This window comes from Coloeus monedula, assembly GCF_965178545.1.
Source record: "Coloeus monedula genome assembly, chromosome: 19".
Lineage (NCBI taxonomy): Eukaryota > Metazoa > Chordata > Aves > Passeriformes > Corvidae > Coloeus > Coloeus monedula.
The window spans coordinates 6,475,899-6,488,719 of record NC_138799.1 but is presented as its reverse complement, the minus strand read 5'-3'; the positions used below and the strand labels follow the sequence as shown (position 1 = coordinate 6,488,719).

The window sequence follows — 12,821 nt, the reverse complement described above, 5'->3', positions numbered from 1 at the left end:
AGTGTGTGATGACTCATGAAAACAGGCGCTGGCATGAAAAAAATCCATCCCTTCTCTTCTGATGCAATTCTAGCAAAATTACCAGTGCACTGCAAATAATGTTTTTAATGAATAGGACACAGATGTATTCAGTCATCTCTACCTGTTCAAATATAACTGCATTTTGACAGTGTTTTCATGCTTCTGTCAGGAAAATTTGGGTTTAGAAAGAGGCTATCACAGGCCATGGGCCAGTGAAGCCTGGGCATATTAAAACAGGTGACAGTCAGCCACCTACCAGACACTAATGGCACTTTCCCCTCTGCTTGAGGATCCAGCCAGCCATGCAGCAGGAAAATCACCCTGGCTCAAGCTGCAGGGACAGGGCAGAGGGCTCTATTTTTGACAAACATGAGAGGACCTGCCAAGATTTTATTTTGTAAAATAACAAACACATTTAAAATATGAAATAACAGCAAGGCTCTGGTCAATGAGGCAGAAACATTACACTCTCACCCTGACACTTTAACTGATGCTGTAGCTGCCAATATTGCTGCCCCAAAACCCTGTACCATGTTGACTGTGCTGTGTTAAAATAAAAAACAAGGTCGTATTTGCTCTGCCTGTTTTCTTTGATTTTCTGTTGCCCAAGACAATAGTCTGCAGCCTTTCTTTTCTTTCCATTAGATTGTACGAGACAAGTCTTTTGCTCATCTAAGTTTTGTCCTTCAGATACAATATGTTAAATTCAAGTTAAATTATGCCTTTCTTTTTTAGCTCTTATACATTTCCTTGATCATTTGGATTTCTCTGCAAATCAAGGCCAGCCCTTGTTGAGCACTGAAAGAGGGAATGCACCTCAGTGTGCAATTTCCTTGCCTGCATTTTAATGTTCCCTCTGCAAATGAACCAAATTGGAGACACCACACAGGAGTGAAAGGGTTTGAAGAGATCTCACAATGTTACAACTCATAACCACCGCAGCTTTCTCCGAGACACACACAAGCAGCAGTGTATCAGTAATAAAAGATGTTTATCCCTGAGTGGATGAACTCGTACAGCCTAAGATTTGGCAGGAAAATCTGAGTTTTAGCTTTGACAGCACTGCCAAAAGTACTGTAGGGCTAGCATTACCCAAGGGAAATAGTGCAGGTAGTACAGGAAACACTGAGCAACTCTGATGGATTTTGAAAGATAGAACCGTATCTCATTATATTTTGGTACATATCCACAAAATAAATTCTGTTGGAGAGGAATACACCTCATTAATTCCCAGGGAACCTTACAATAAAGGCAGGAACCCTGGTGCTGCTTCCCAGCAAGCTTTCCACCCGGAGTTGAGCTTTCTGAGGGAGCTGGCACTGCACCCACCCCACTGTACACATGCAAGGCCAGGAGGTTTAATGGAGCAGCTTTATTATCACACATTCACTGCAACTTCCTCTCATGCCAGAAGGGCAATTAAGTTTTAACTCTCTTCACCTTCCCAAGGCTTTGTTGAGCAAAAATTGTTAATCACCCCAAAAGATGGAAAGTCAGCATTCTCCAAAGGCTTCTGCCTCTCAATCAATAACTGCAACTGCAAGAAGCCTTTGACTCCAGTCCCTAAATGTGATTCAGAATTCCCCTGTGAGAGCCTGTGCTCAGCTCTCATTGTGTGAATGTGAATCTCAGTGCAGCTCCACCCAGCAGTGTCAGGGATGCTACTCGTGTTGCTTGTTCTTGTCTAATCTGCTGGAGCATACAGAAATGTGCATCTGTTAAACTTCATTCTTTGGTAAAACTGAACATCATGTTCTGGAACTAGGAGACATGAAGTGGGGGGGGAGGGTTTGTTTGTTTTTGTTGGTTTGGGTTTGAGGTTTTTTTGTGATGCTACTGTTCTACTTGATTTGTTTTCCTCCTTTTTTCTCCAGATGATGCATATTTACTACAGGGGCTTAATATTGAGGAACTTTATCCAGAGACATCTAGTTTCATTACATATGATGGGTCAATGACAATTCCACCCTGCTATGAAACAGCAAGCTGGATAATAATGAACAAACCTGTCTACATAACAAGGATGCAGGTAAAGCAATTTACAAATTAATCTAGGATAGGTACAAAATAATATTTTAAACATAATATTTATAGCTTTACATAAAAAATTAGATTCAAGCCTTGTGCTGTAGGGATCTCTGCATGCAATTTATACAGTTTGCAAAAGCATCGAAGAGGTTTTTTTTCAAAATAAAAATCTTAACTGTTTAGAGTTCCATCAGTATCTGTATACACAAACTTTGAGGGGGGGCCCTGTTTTCAGTGAGGGTTTGAAACAAGTGGTTTCCAGCAGTCTGTTCACAACTGCATTATTCTGTGATGCTGTGAACTGTTACTTGGGGACTCTAAAACAAGTACAGCAGTGTTGTACAAACATAACTGAGGTTATTAAGGATAACAGAGGCCATTCCTAGGTCTGAATAAATACATGTTGATAGCACATTAATGTGACAGAGATACAGTATCTGGAGCCTTCTGGAAATAAAATAAGCTGATGCTTTCTGGTGTAGAATGAAATTACAGGATATACACCACAAATATCGTTGGAAAAATCACACTGACATATTGAAGCCCCTGTCAGAGAGAAGCAGAAGAAATCATGCAAGAGAAAACACAATTTCACATCCAAAAGGAAACTGTTGAGGAAACACATCAGTGGAAAAGTCTCAAAAACTACATTTCTGTACAGCTTGCTTACAATCCAATGCCTGGCATCAGAAAACAGCAAATTTAACACTTTGCCCTCTTCTCCAGAGTTTCCTTCAGTGAGTTGCCTAAAGAGCTGTGAGATGAACTAAAACCTCCTCTCTTGCCTGCTGGAACCCCAAGGAATACTTGAACCACCATCTGCCTGCCCCACGCAGGCAGCAGAAGAAATCTGGCCTGAGAAATGAAATGAGGAACAAGAAAACAACCCCAAATATCACTTTGGGATTTAAACTCATATTAATATTGTAAATAAGATGACTTTTAAAAGCCTGAGATGTTTTATTTTTGTGATATTCCTTGTGTCCAGTTTAGTCTGGAGGCAGAAAAAGCACTTTGTTTCTTTTCTAAACTGGTGATTTGGGAGAACAACACAGCTAAGCACAGGCAAAAATGCTGAGTATTGTGAACTTTTCAAACACAGGACCTGAATATTTTCCTGCAAGCAACATTTTTAGGTAGAACCTTAATGTGCAAAGTAAGGATTCAAATATTTCCAGTCTGTGCTGCTACCTATGGGTTATAACCTCATGATACTTGTTCCTTGTCATGCTTTAATGGTTATTTATATCCTCCATTATTAGTGCTGCAAATGGATTTTGTGGAAACTAGTTACGTTGTGTACTCAGACTGAAAGAGCAATGCCCAGCTCAAGTTTTCCCTAGAAGCTGTTAAAACTTCCAGTACATAAAACCCATCTACTGGATTTCCCAATTAAATGCCATAAACTAACCTCTTAAATTGTACACTGATGGGGAAGACACTTTCTTTTTATATCTTTAAACCAAAATATTGAGGATTTCTGGTTTGTAACTTGAAACTTCTTTTTCCCTCTCTGATTTTGGTTGACTTGAATCAATTAAGAGTTGCATAGTCACTATAACAGCCATTTCTGCCAACCAGTGCTGGATGCACAGGATGATTCAGTAATTCCCTCTGTGCTGTGAAACCATCTCAGAAGAAGGCCAGAGTCTGCTGTAGGAACACTCACAGTCCCAGCACAGACAGTATCATGACAGACCTGTCAGCAGAGAGAGGCTCTCACTTTTTAACATCATTAATTTCACGACTTCAGCAGCATCACTGTCAGTTTTCCTTCCCATCCTGTCTGCCCCTACCTGGTTCTTGAGTAACAACAACCAAAGCTCTGGCTTCTCAGCTGTAAGCTACAGTGATTCGGGAAATTAGCTCTTGTCATTCATCAAGTTCATTTGCTTTGCACCAGCTGCTGCCATCCAGTGCTGTGGATTCCATTTGTTTCCTGCTCACCCAAGGACACCTCAATACTATTTTCATTGGCTCCCCACAAAACTGGTTACTCTTGTTTAAAATGGGGCTCAGAAACAGAGGAGCACACGAGGAATGGTTATAAGTTACCTCTGACTACAAACTGTCAGCGTTAACTTAAATTCTGTTTTACTGAAATTCTGCTTCACTTCCAAATATTAACTTACCTATTTAATAGTGTTGTATGTTGTTTACTTACAGCAAAGACCAGTACTAAAACCCCCTTGTTTTGTGTTTATAGATGCATTCTTTACGACTGCTAAGCCAGAATCAACCATCACAGATATTTCTGAGCATGAGCGACAATTTCAGACCAGTCCAGCCTCTCAACAATCGATGTATCCGAACCAATATCAACTTTAGTTTACAGGGAAAAGATTGTCCAAACAATAGAGCACAGAAACTACAGTATAGAGGTACGTTCCACCTCCAGAATAACCCCTTCCATGCTTGCACTGAGCTCCTTTCTTTGAGAAATCCAAGGGCATGACAAAGCACACCAATAAAAACACATAAAACTCCAGATCTAGGGGAATAACTGTGTCAGTCAAATGCCACACACTTGAAATAGATGAGGAAATGTGCAGGAAAAGCATGACAAAACATAGCCTGGGACATCTGATATGTTTTTAGAAGTAAATAGGACAGGTCCTTGGTTTTTTAGCCTCATTTTAAAGTCTTCTCACCTTAAAAAGTGCATTTTGCTCTGGTTTACTCACCCACAAGGGGGGGGATGAGCTAGTCTTTATGACAACTGATCTCAAACAAAATGAATAATTTATAAGACTTAATTTTGCTTTCGAGGTGCACCACCATAACGAACACCTAAATTGCTACATGTAGTGTCAAGCATTGATATTAAACAATGAAGCAGCTCAGTCACCTGCAGTTAGAGTCTTACAATGCCACAGCTGTGGCTCACAACTGAGCTCTAATGTGTCTCATGCATCTTTGAGCCCATGCACACAACTGTACTGGCTGAAATAATGGTATTGAAGTGCCCTCCCAGCGGTAATATCATCATTATGAAGGAGTAGCACTGAAGGCTGGAAAAGAAAGGACATTTTCAGCAGCAAGGCAGATGACTGTGTTGCAATACTTCAAAGAAACAGTCATTCAGACAATTCTTTTCTAGAAAGAGGAGGAAACTGAACCTCCTGGCTTTTTTAAGCCATTTTGCCTAAGTGCCTAACACAGTGCTAAATAATTTGATTCACAGTGTTAAACCAGTTTCATATTTGGAGTTTATTAAAGCATAATGGTTTTTGTTTGTTTCTCTTCCAGTAAATGAATGGCTCCTCAAGTAAGTGAGACAGAGCAGGCAAAACCCAAATCCTCAGTGGAATGCTCCTTCTGGGAATTGACATCATCTACAATGCACCCAACCTCCCTCTCTGGGCTCACGTGCACCACGTGCTGTGGGAAAAGAGCTGCCGTGCTGGAAAACTCAAAATTCATTCATACGATCGGTGGCCATTTAAAAAACAAACAAACAAACAAACAACAAAAAAACCAAATCAGTATTACATTAAATGTGATTACAATTTTCCTGAACTAATTTAGAGTCACACAGAAAGACTTTTCAGCCTTTGTACATATGAAATTAATTCTTCCTCTGCTCCCCCCCTCCCCCAATTGAAAAAAAAAAAAAAAAGAAAAAAAGAAAAAAAAAAAAAGAAAAAAGGTGGCTCGGTACAGCATCAAAGTGGAGTTGTGTTCTGTGTGCCAAGTAATCCTTGGAAAGCTCTCATTATTTCACTATCATTAATGGATACTGACAAGACAGAACAAGACTACTGTAAAGGAAACCTATTTCTAGGTTATGATCTTTCTGTTAATTTAATTTAAAAAGGGACAGACTTTGAGAGATAAGTATTGTAAATATATCACTGCAGAATATAAAGGAAATTGAAATATTTCCCTCTGTCACAAATCTGTAGTAGGATTTGGCAAAATCAGAATTGATCCATTTTCTGTTTCTTGTTTTACAACAGATCATACATTGTGTTGGTTACAATTAACAGCTCAATAAATGTGTTTAACAAATTAATTTAGTAAAGTTGCTTTGATTTCTTTTTTCCTTTCTGAAATAATAACCCTCTACCACTTGTGGATGCATTATTTGTGGTTTTCTTTTTTTTCTCCTTTTTTTTCTTCTTTTTTTACTTCATTTCTTTCTTTGCAGCCCATTTAAGTGAGTTAATGACAATTGGGAATGCACTTAGAGGTGGTATAACTTTAACTCCACTTTATGGTCCATCATTAACAGGAATTGGGCTCAGAAGCAGAAAGCAGTTGAAACATATCTCAGTTTAAAATTGCCATTTTCCTTGCTGAAGCCATTATTGGGACAAACATTCAATCCTGTAAATTGGTGGTGAAAGGGATACTTTTTCTTCACAGATAAAGCAGGAGCTGACCAAGTAAAAGCAAATGCCTTTTTTCTAGTTTATAATGGTCATTCACTGTGTTTGGTTACTGTCAAGAATTCAATAAACGTGTTTAACAAGTTCACACAGCGCATGTTTGACCTTCTTGAATATTGAGGGATTTTTCAGGTTGGTTTTCTTTTCAGTGTGGAGAGGGGTCAGGCCTCCAGATATCCCATCCCTGATGCTCACTTTATACCACATTTAAGTTCACAGAAAGCAAAATGAAGCCAGAAAACGCTCCAGCAACAAGGAAGTGTTTACACCAAATGGAAGAGCAAATGGAAGAGCAGGCACTATACGAAGTGTGAGGGAACTGCCAGGGAGTTTTAATGTGACAACAATGTTATTTTATCTGTGCCTGAAGAGAACAGTGCAAGGAGCACCTGACAGGAAAGTCCAGGGTCTGTGTGGTTTGGAAAGATTACAGCTTGTAAAGTGAGAACAGGCCAGGACTGGCATTCAGGGGACTGTCAGGATGGAGATGGAAAACTGAGAGGAATCCAGAATTGTCAGCAGTTGGGTTGCTCAGTGCAAGGTGCAGGGAAGGCTCTGGTGAGAAGCACTGGCACAAAGGTGCCCTGTCTGCAGCGGGTCTTGGGCTGGTGACCCTGACCTAGAATCCTCTTAGCACAAGTATAATACTTGATCCTCAAGTTATTTCATTCCCAGGATCCTGTTAGCACACATATAAATTACTTGATCCTCAAGGTATTTAATTTCCAGGATCCTGTTTGCGTATCTGTAATATACTTGATCCTCGAGTTATTTCATTTTAAGCGTTTCCAATGACTTCCAACACTGTGCAGTAATCTGAAAAATCCACAACACGACAGAAATGTCACACAGCAAGTACTACACTGTCAAATTCTGTAATTGAAAACAGCAAAATTACCACCTTAGCTTTACCTAGCTAATAAAAAACTGAAAAACCATGGAAGTCACATGCCTTCAATATGTTTAAGTGATCTATATATAACTTATAAACTTGTTTCTCCTACTTGTTTGAGTTCTTTTAAGCTTCACTTAGGGTGCAGAGTAAAGTTACTGAGAGCGTAAAATGCACAATGCATTAATCTATATTTGGACAAATATCCAGCAGTTGTTGGTCCAAGTTTTTCAGTGACAGAAGGTAAGGAAGATAAGCCAGGCCTCCATTATAAAGCTTTTAATAAGTAATAAACCCTATTTTCTATTTTACTGAAAGCTGATTGAAGGGATTTAAGGGGAGGTAGACACATGATAGAAGGGACTAGCCCTGGGAAGGAATCATGCTGTACTTTGGATTAGGCTGCAATATAGGAGCCCTGCAAATTGAGAAAGGGAGCAATCATACTGGGACACCACAAGTATATTTGTCAACATTTCTAACTCCATTTTGTGAGTGTATCTTGCCATGAATTGCCTAGATTTTTGTTTTAGTCGTAGATTACAGCAGAAATAGACCCAAATAAAATTTAGGATTAAGTGTTCTGCCCAAATAAAATTTAGAATTAAATGTTTTGCCATTTAGACATCCAGCCCCAGTTGTTCAGATCAGGCATGGAGCTCTGTCAGGAGACTCTGAGGAGCCAGAGAAAGCCACATCTTATCACAAAGCCTTTAAGCAAAAAGATTAAAGTTCCAGGATCAAACAGCTGACACAGGCTGGGAGTTCAGAGCCCACACACCACCTGCCCAGGGTAATGCCTCCAACCTGAGCACTTTGTCTGCAGTGCTCAGCAGAGTCTGGCTGCACACAGAGCCCAATACTCATAGGATGGGCTGAATGTGGCCTCATTGCCTGAGCCATTCAGATCAGGACTGGGATTTTTTGCTTGTGATGAGGCTCAGCACAGATGGGAGGTACCTGGCAGGTGATGCGCTCATGGCAGCCTGTGGTGTTGACCTCAATGAACAGTCAACACCTCAGGCAGGACCAGGTATTCATGCCATGATGATAACAGATATTAAGAACCTAATAATGGGAGGAAATGCTCAGATCTGTCCACTCACAGTGAAGAACATGCTATCAAAACAGGTACCAAACTATCAAGCTCATCTGATGATAAAAGACATGAGAAGATTCAAATCTACAACACTCCAAAACCCTCTGCTTCAAGTAGCAGTCAAAAAAATGTAATAGCCAAGTTTTATAAGCTCATTTTTTCCTTTAACCAAAAATAAAAAAATATTCCTATGCAGAAAATCAGAACTGAAAGAGATCTGTGGGATGAAAGCAGAAAGCACAGGCCTTCAGCATAACAGTACCTACAGATACCACACATCTGTGCTTCCACCTTCCTGTTCCAGCCTTGAACGCTGAAGTAGCAAGGAAACAGATCGAGGATGTACCTCGAAGCTTGGGTATTTTATTATAAAACAAACTCCTATAAAACAAAAAAACATCCTTTCTTACCATTTAAAACCTCTCGCTTTCCTATCAAGGAGGTACCCTGAAAGAAGAGGGGTAACACCGTCCCTGCCCGGCTCGGTGGGGTCCCGCGTGCCCCCACAGGCGCACGGGTGGGTTCCGTGCTGCAGTCGGTAGCAAAGAGTCGAGAAGGGCATTTGTGTGCGCTCTGCCAGGAGCATTTATTGCTGCTACACTGTCAAAGGTTACAGGGGCAAATACCAACACGATCCCGAAGCTCACAGTTTTATCCAGGGGTGGGGAAAAGGCAGGACCAGGGAACGAGGACCAGTGGGGAGCTCTGGGGGAGTGATGAGGGGTAGAGGCCAACAGCCAACTGGGGAATCCAAACTGGGATAGATTAACACAACAGAAAAAGCATCCTGGGAGAAGCCTTTTTGGCCACCCTAACATGAAGTGGTTCTTGGGGTACTGGGGACTTGTACTGAAAACTCTGTGTCCCTTGTAATGAATGTTCACCGGCCAGCACAGAGGGCCAATGGAAATTGTGCTGAAAAATTGAGACCTGAGATCACAACACCAGGAACAAAGACACGTGAGGGTGTGCAAGGTTGTACTCCCTGTACCGATCCAAACATTCGAACACAAACAAGGAACTCAATCAAAAGAATTTGGTCTGCAAAGATCAGAACAACTTCAAAGTCAGCAAACTCTTGCTTCTTTGAATAGCACTGCTTGCTCTGAGTGTTCCACATCCTGGCCTTAAGAAATGCCAACACTAATTGCTGCTCATGTGACATTAGTTTGTCAGGCACCAGAGACATTGGGAGCCTGGTGGAAATCATTTTTAAGTACTTTGTATGTCAAACAGTAGGATCTTTCAAGACATTTATTATAAAACAAAGAAAAAAACCCAGGATAATACTTCAGAATCCTTCCTGCTTCTGACAGACCCTGCCTTTGCTCTCCCTATTTTCATTTTCTGGGGATTTCGCTCCTTGTTACTTCCACCAGTACCCTCCTCTTACAAAAGCAGCTCTAAGGAATGCAGTAAAGGTTTATCCCACAGAAGCACAGTGCTGCCATGAATATATGAGAATTGGCAATTTTCTTGCTATACTATTGCTGGATACACACTATCTGCTGGAATTAACACATTTCAGCAGCCATTAAAAAAATTCAAGTAATTATATAAAATAAGTTGGTACATCTATTAATTGGTGAAGACAAGCTGAAAAGTAGGATATGATTGTACCCAGAATGCCAAGACCAAAAGGCAAATAAAACCCTTCCAACATTTAGGGTGTTCCTCATGCTCTTTAATATTAAAGGAGAAGGATGTTCCATCTTTTTATCTTGCTTTATAAAGCGCTCAGGGTTAAACATTACCAAAATTCCATCTAAGTCTGAAAACAAAGCTGAAAATTTTGCTGCTTTCAGGAGGTGAACCTCCCCCAAAAGTCAGGAAAAATGGTCAGTGTATTTTATTGCAGATACCAGATTTGTAACAAAAGGTAGATGTTTTGTTGAACTTTATATCTCAAAGCTTTAGTACTGAACACTGCACCCCAAAAAATTGCAGATATTTAGTTCCTAAACTCAAAACACTGTAGGTTTTTCAGGGAGATAAGCTATAACTGCTCCATGTTTGGATTCTTTTTATTAGATTTTATTCCCCAGATACAGTGGCTGACAAAGCATGGAGAGTTTACTGTAGGAGATGCTGATTTACTGGCAAATGGCTCAGCACAGTTCTCAACAGCACACCGTAAAATTATTCAAGGAGCCTGGTTGTATGGCAAAGAACAAGCACCATTTATAATGTGAAATGTAATGCAGGCAAACATTTTTTGTTTCCTACAGTGTCAGGCTTCTATTCTAATAACTAAAGATGTGTCAAACACATACTCAGAACAGAAAATGAAAAACAGGATAATAAATCTTCTAAGGACAGGAAAATAACACTTAGCATTTGAATAGAGGGAAAAAAAATCCTGAGAAGCATTAGAAAAACAGCAAAAATATTGACGCAGTTTATGAATTTAGGCAGATGCTCCCACCCCATAAGGGAAGAAAGAGCTGGAGCCAAAAGTAAATTCAAGGGGAGAAAAGTTACAGTGGAAAATGGTGGTGTTGGCCCAGAAGGAAGGTCAAGGCTATGAAATTCACCCTTGGGTGCGTATTCCCAGCACAAGGAGACAGCCAGCACCTCACATGCCACTTGCTGAAGCATTCAGGTATTTGCACCTGTGGCACATGTTCAAATGCACCAGGACCATGTGTGGGCTTGGTCAAGGGAAGCTGATGCTGAGTCAGGGTCAGAATGTCCTTCCCAATTGCTCGAGGGCCATTTTGGGTGTGCCTCCTCAAGGATTTGTGAACCCTCCTCAAGGATTCTGCAAAGAAATCACCAGAAATGCCTCATGCCTGCTTCATTTGCTGTCCTGCTGCACCACCTAAGCCTTAGTGAGACTCCCTGGAGGTTTAGCCCTGCAAAGCTGCCCTAAAGGACTCTCAGGTAAGTGCCAGATGAGAAAGTGATTGTAAAGTGATGGTAAAGAGGTGGGAATATTACCACAGGCCTGGTTCCTACGGTATATCACCGGGTCCTGCAGCCATAGGGAGGAGGAGGAGAGAAGATCCAGCAGGCAGGAATTGTGCAGCAAGATTGATTTATTTATTTTACAAACTCTTTTATAGACTTTTTCTTCATAGTCTAATTGGACAAGGGACCAGCCACCCCTTGGGGGTGATTGGCCAAAATCCTAAAACATCCATTGTCAAAATATTTTTCTACTATACCATAAACAAGATTTTTCAAGGTTGCAGGTGTTTGGTTGTTTACATTCCCTGCTACCTCTTCTGTGAGAGAGAAAAATCTCTCACGGACTTAGAGAATAGCAAGAAAATCATCGCTAGCAGCATTTTTGTATCTACATGGGAATATGTCAACATGATGAGGAAATATCCTATTAATATTCAAATATGCAATAAAAATCTTATGGAGGAATGTTAAGACAACATAGAAAGTCGTAAGCACGACGGCAGAAAACAGAATTTGGGAGAATCACAAGGGGAAAAGATTGATCTTTTCCCTCTGTCCTGAATTTTCCCCTTAATGATGCAGCAATACAGCAGCATGCTGATTTCAGCTTGCTGCCTCCTTTCAGACATAATTTAAATTTGACAGCAATAGGAGTAATAGTGACATTTTCAGACATTCATGCCAAAGTTTCACAATACTGGAGGCCTCGCTCATTAAACATTTATTTGTATCTGTGTTCCTCAAGCTGCAGAAAAAGATGCAAAAATGGAACTTCATTGACGAACATTTCACCCAACTGCTGCCTGTGTTCGTCCCACACAGACGGGCAGCTGAGACACTTAAACTGAATCACTCAGACTCTGCCCTCCTGCAGGCAGTGGCTTCTCCTGGAAGCATGTGAACTATCAAAGGCAACCATCACCTCCTGAGATCTTCAATCATGTAGCCCAGACTACAGACCAACAGGACTTTGACTTTTAAAAGTCTTGATGAATCCCTGCATAATTCCGAATATAAAGAATGAAGAACTGTCAAATAATTCCAGGTTTCAGCTTTCAGAAATTGACTCTTTCCACTCCTCCTTATATCTTGCTTGTCTTACAGGGAGAACGTCTTTGTAGGGGACAAACTTTCCTGTCAGCATGGGAAATGTCAGAGGACGTGGTTGTTATCCCAGGTCAGGTTTCTGTAGGGAGTCTAAACGATGTCAACTGAATTATCACAGCTCTGCCTTTTGGAAGGCTGATACAGCCAACAAAATAAAACAAAACAAAAAACAAACAAACAAACAAAAGACTAAAGCTGGTGGAATCCACCAAATATTCTAATAAACAGCTTATTTCTACTAAAGACCTGTCATTCAATGCTGTCTTTTTTCACCACAATGCACAAGGGTTTCAGTGCCATGTGGGGCTTCACTGAGGATGCACAGCCCGGGTGCTGGATTTCAGCTCAGAGCCCACCCACCTCCTTCCTCCCC

General features: G+C 40.7%; 1 protein-coding gene across 1 annotated transcript in view; it reads left to right on the top strand.

Annotated features, from left to right (window-relative positions):
• CA10 (carbonic anhydrase 10) overlaps positions 1-5,321 on the top strand; it is a gene marked incomplete at both ends in the record, with an annotated part of 185,804 nt that extends 180,483 nt beyond the window's left edge. Inside the window, 3 exons of the mRNA XM_082294323.1 lie at positions 1,896-2,050; positions 4,256-4,430; positions 5,299-5,321. Of these exons, the coding sequence (XP_082150449.1) occupies positions 1,896-2,050; positions 4,256-4,430; positions 5,299-5,321 (353 nt within the window). The remainder of the gene's footprint in view (positions 1-1,895; positions 2,051-4,255; positions 4,431-5,298) is intronic.
• Positions 5,322-12,821: the final 7,500 nt, after the last annotated feature.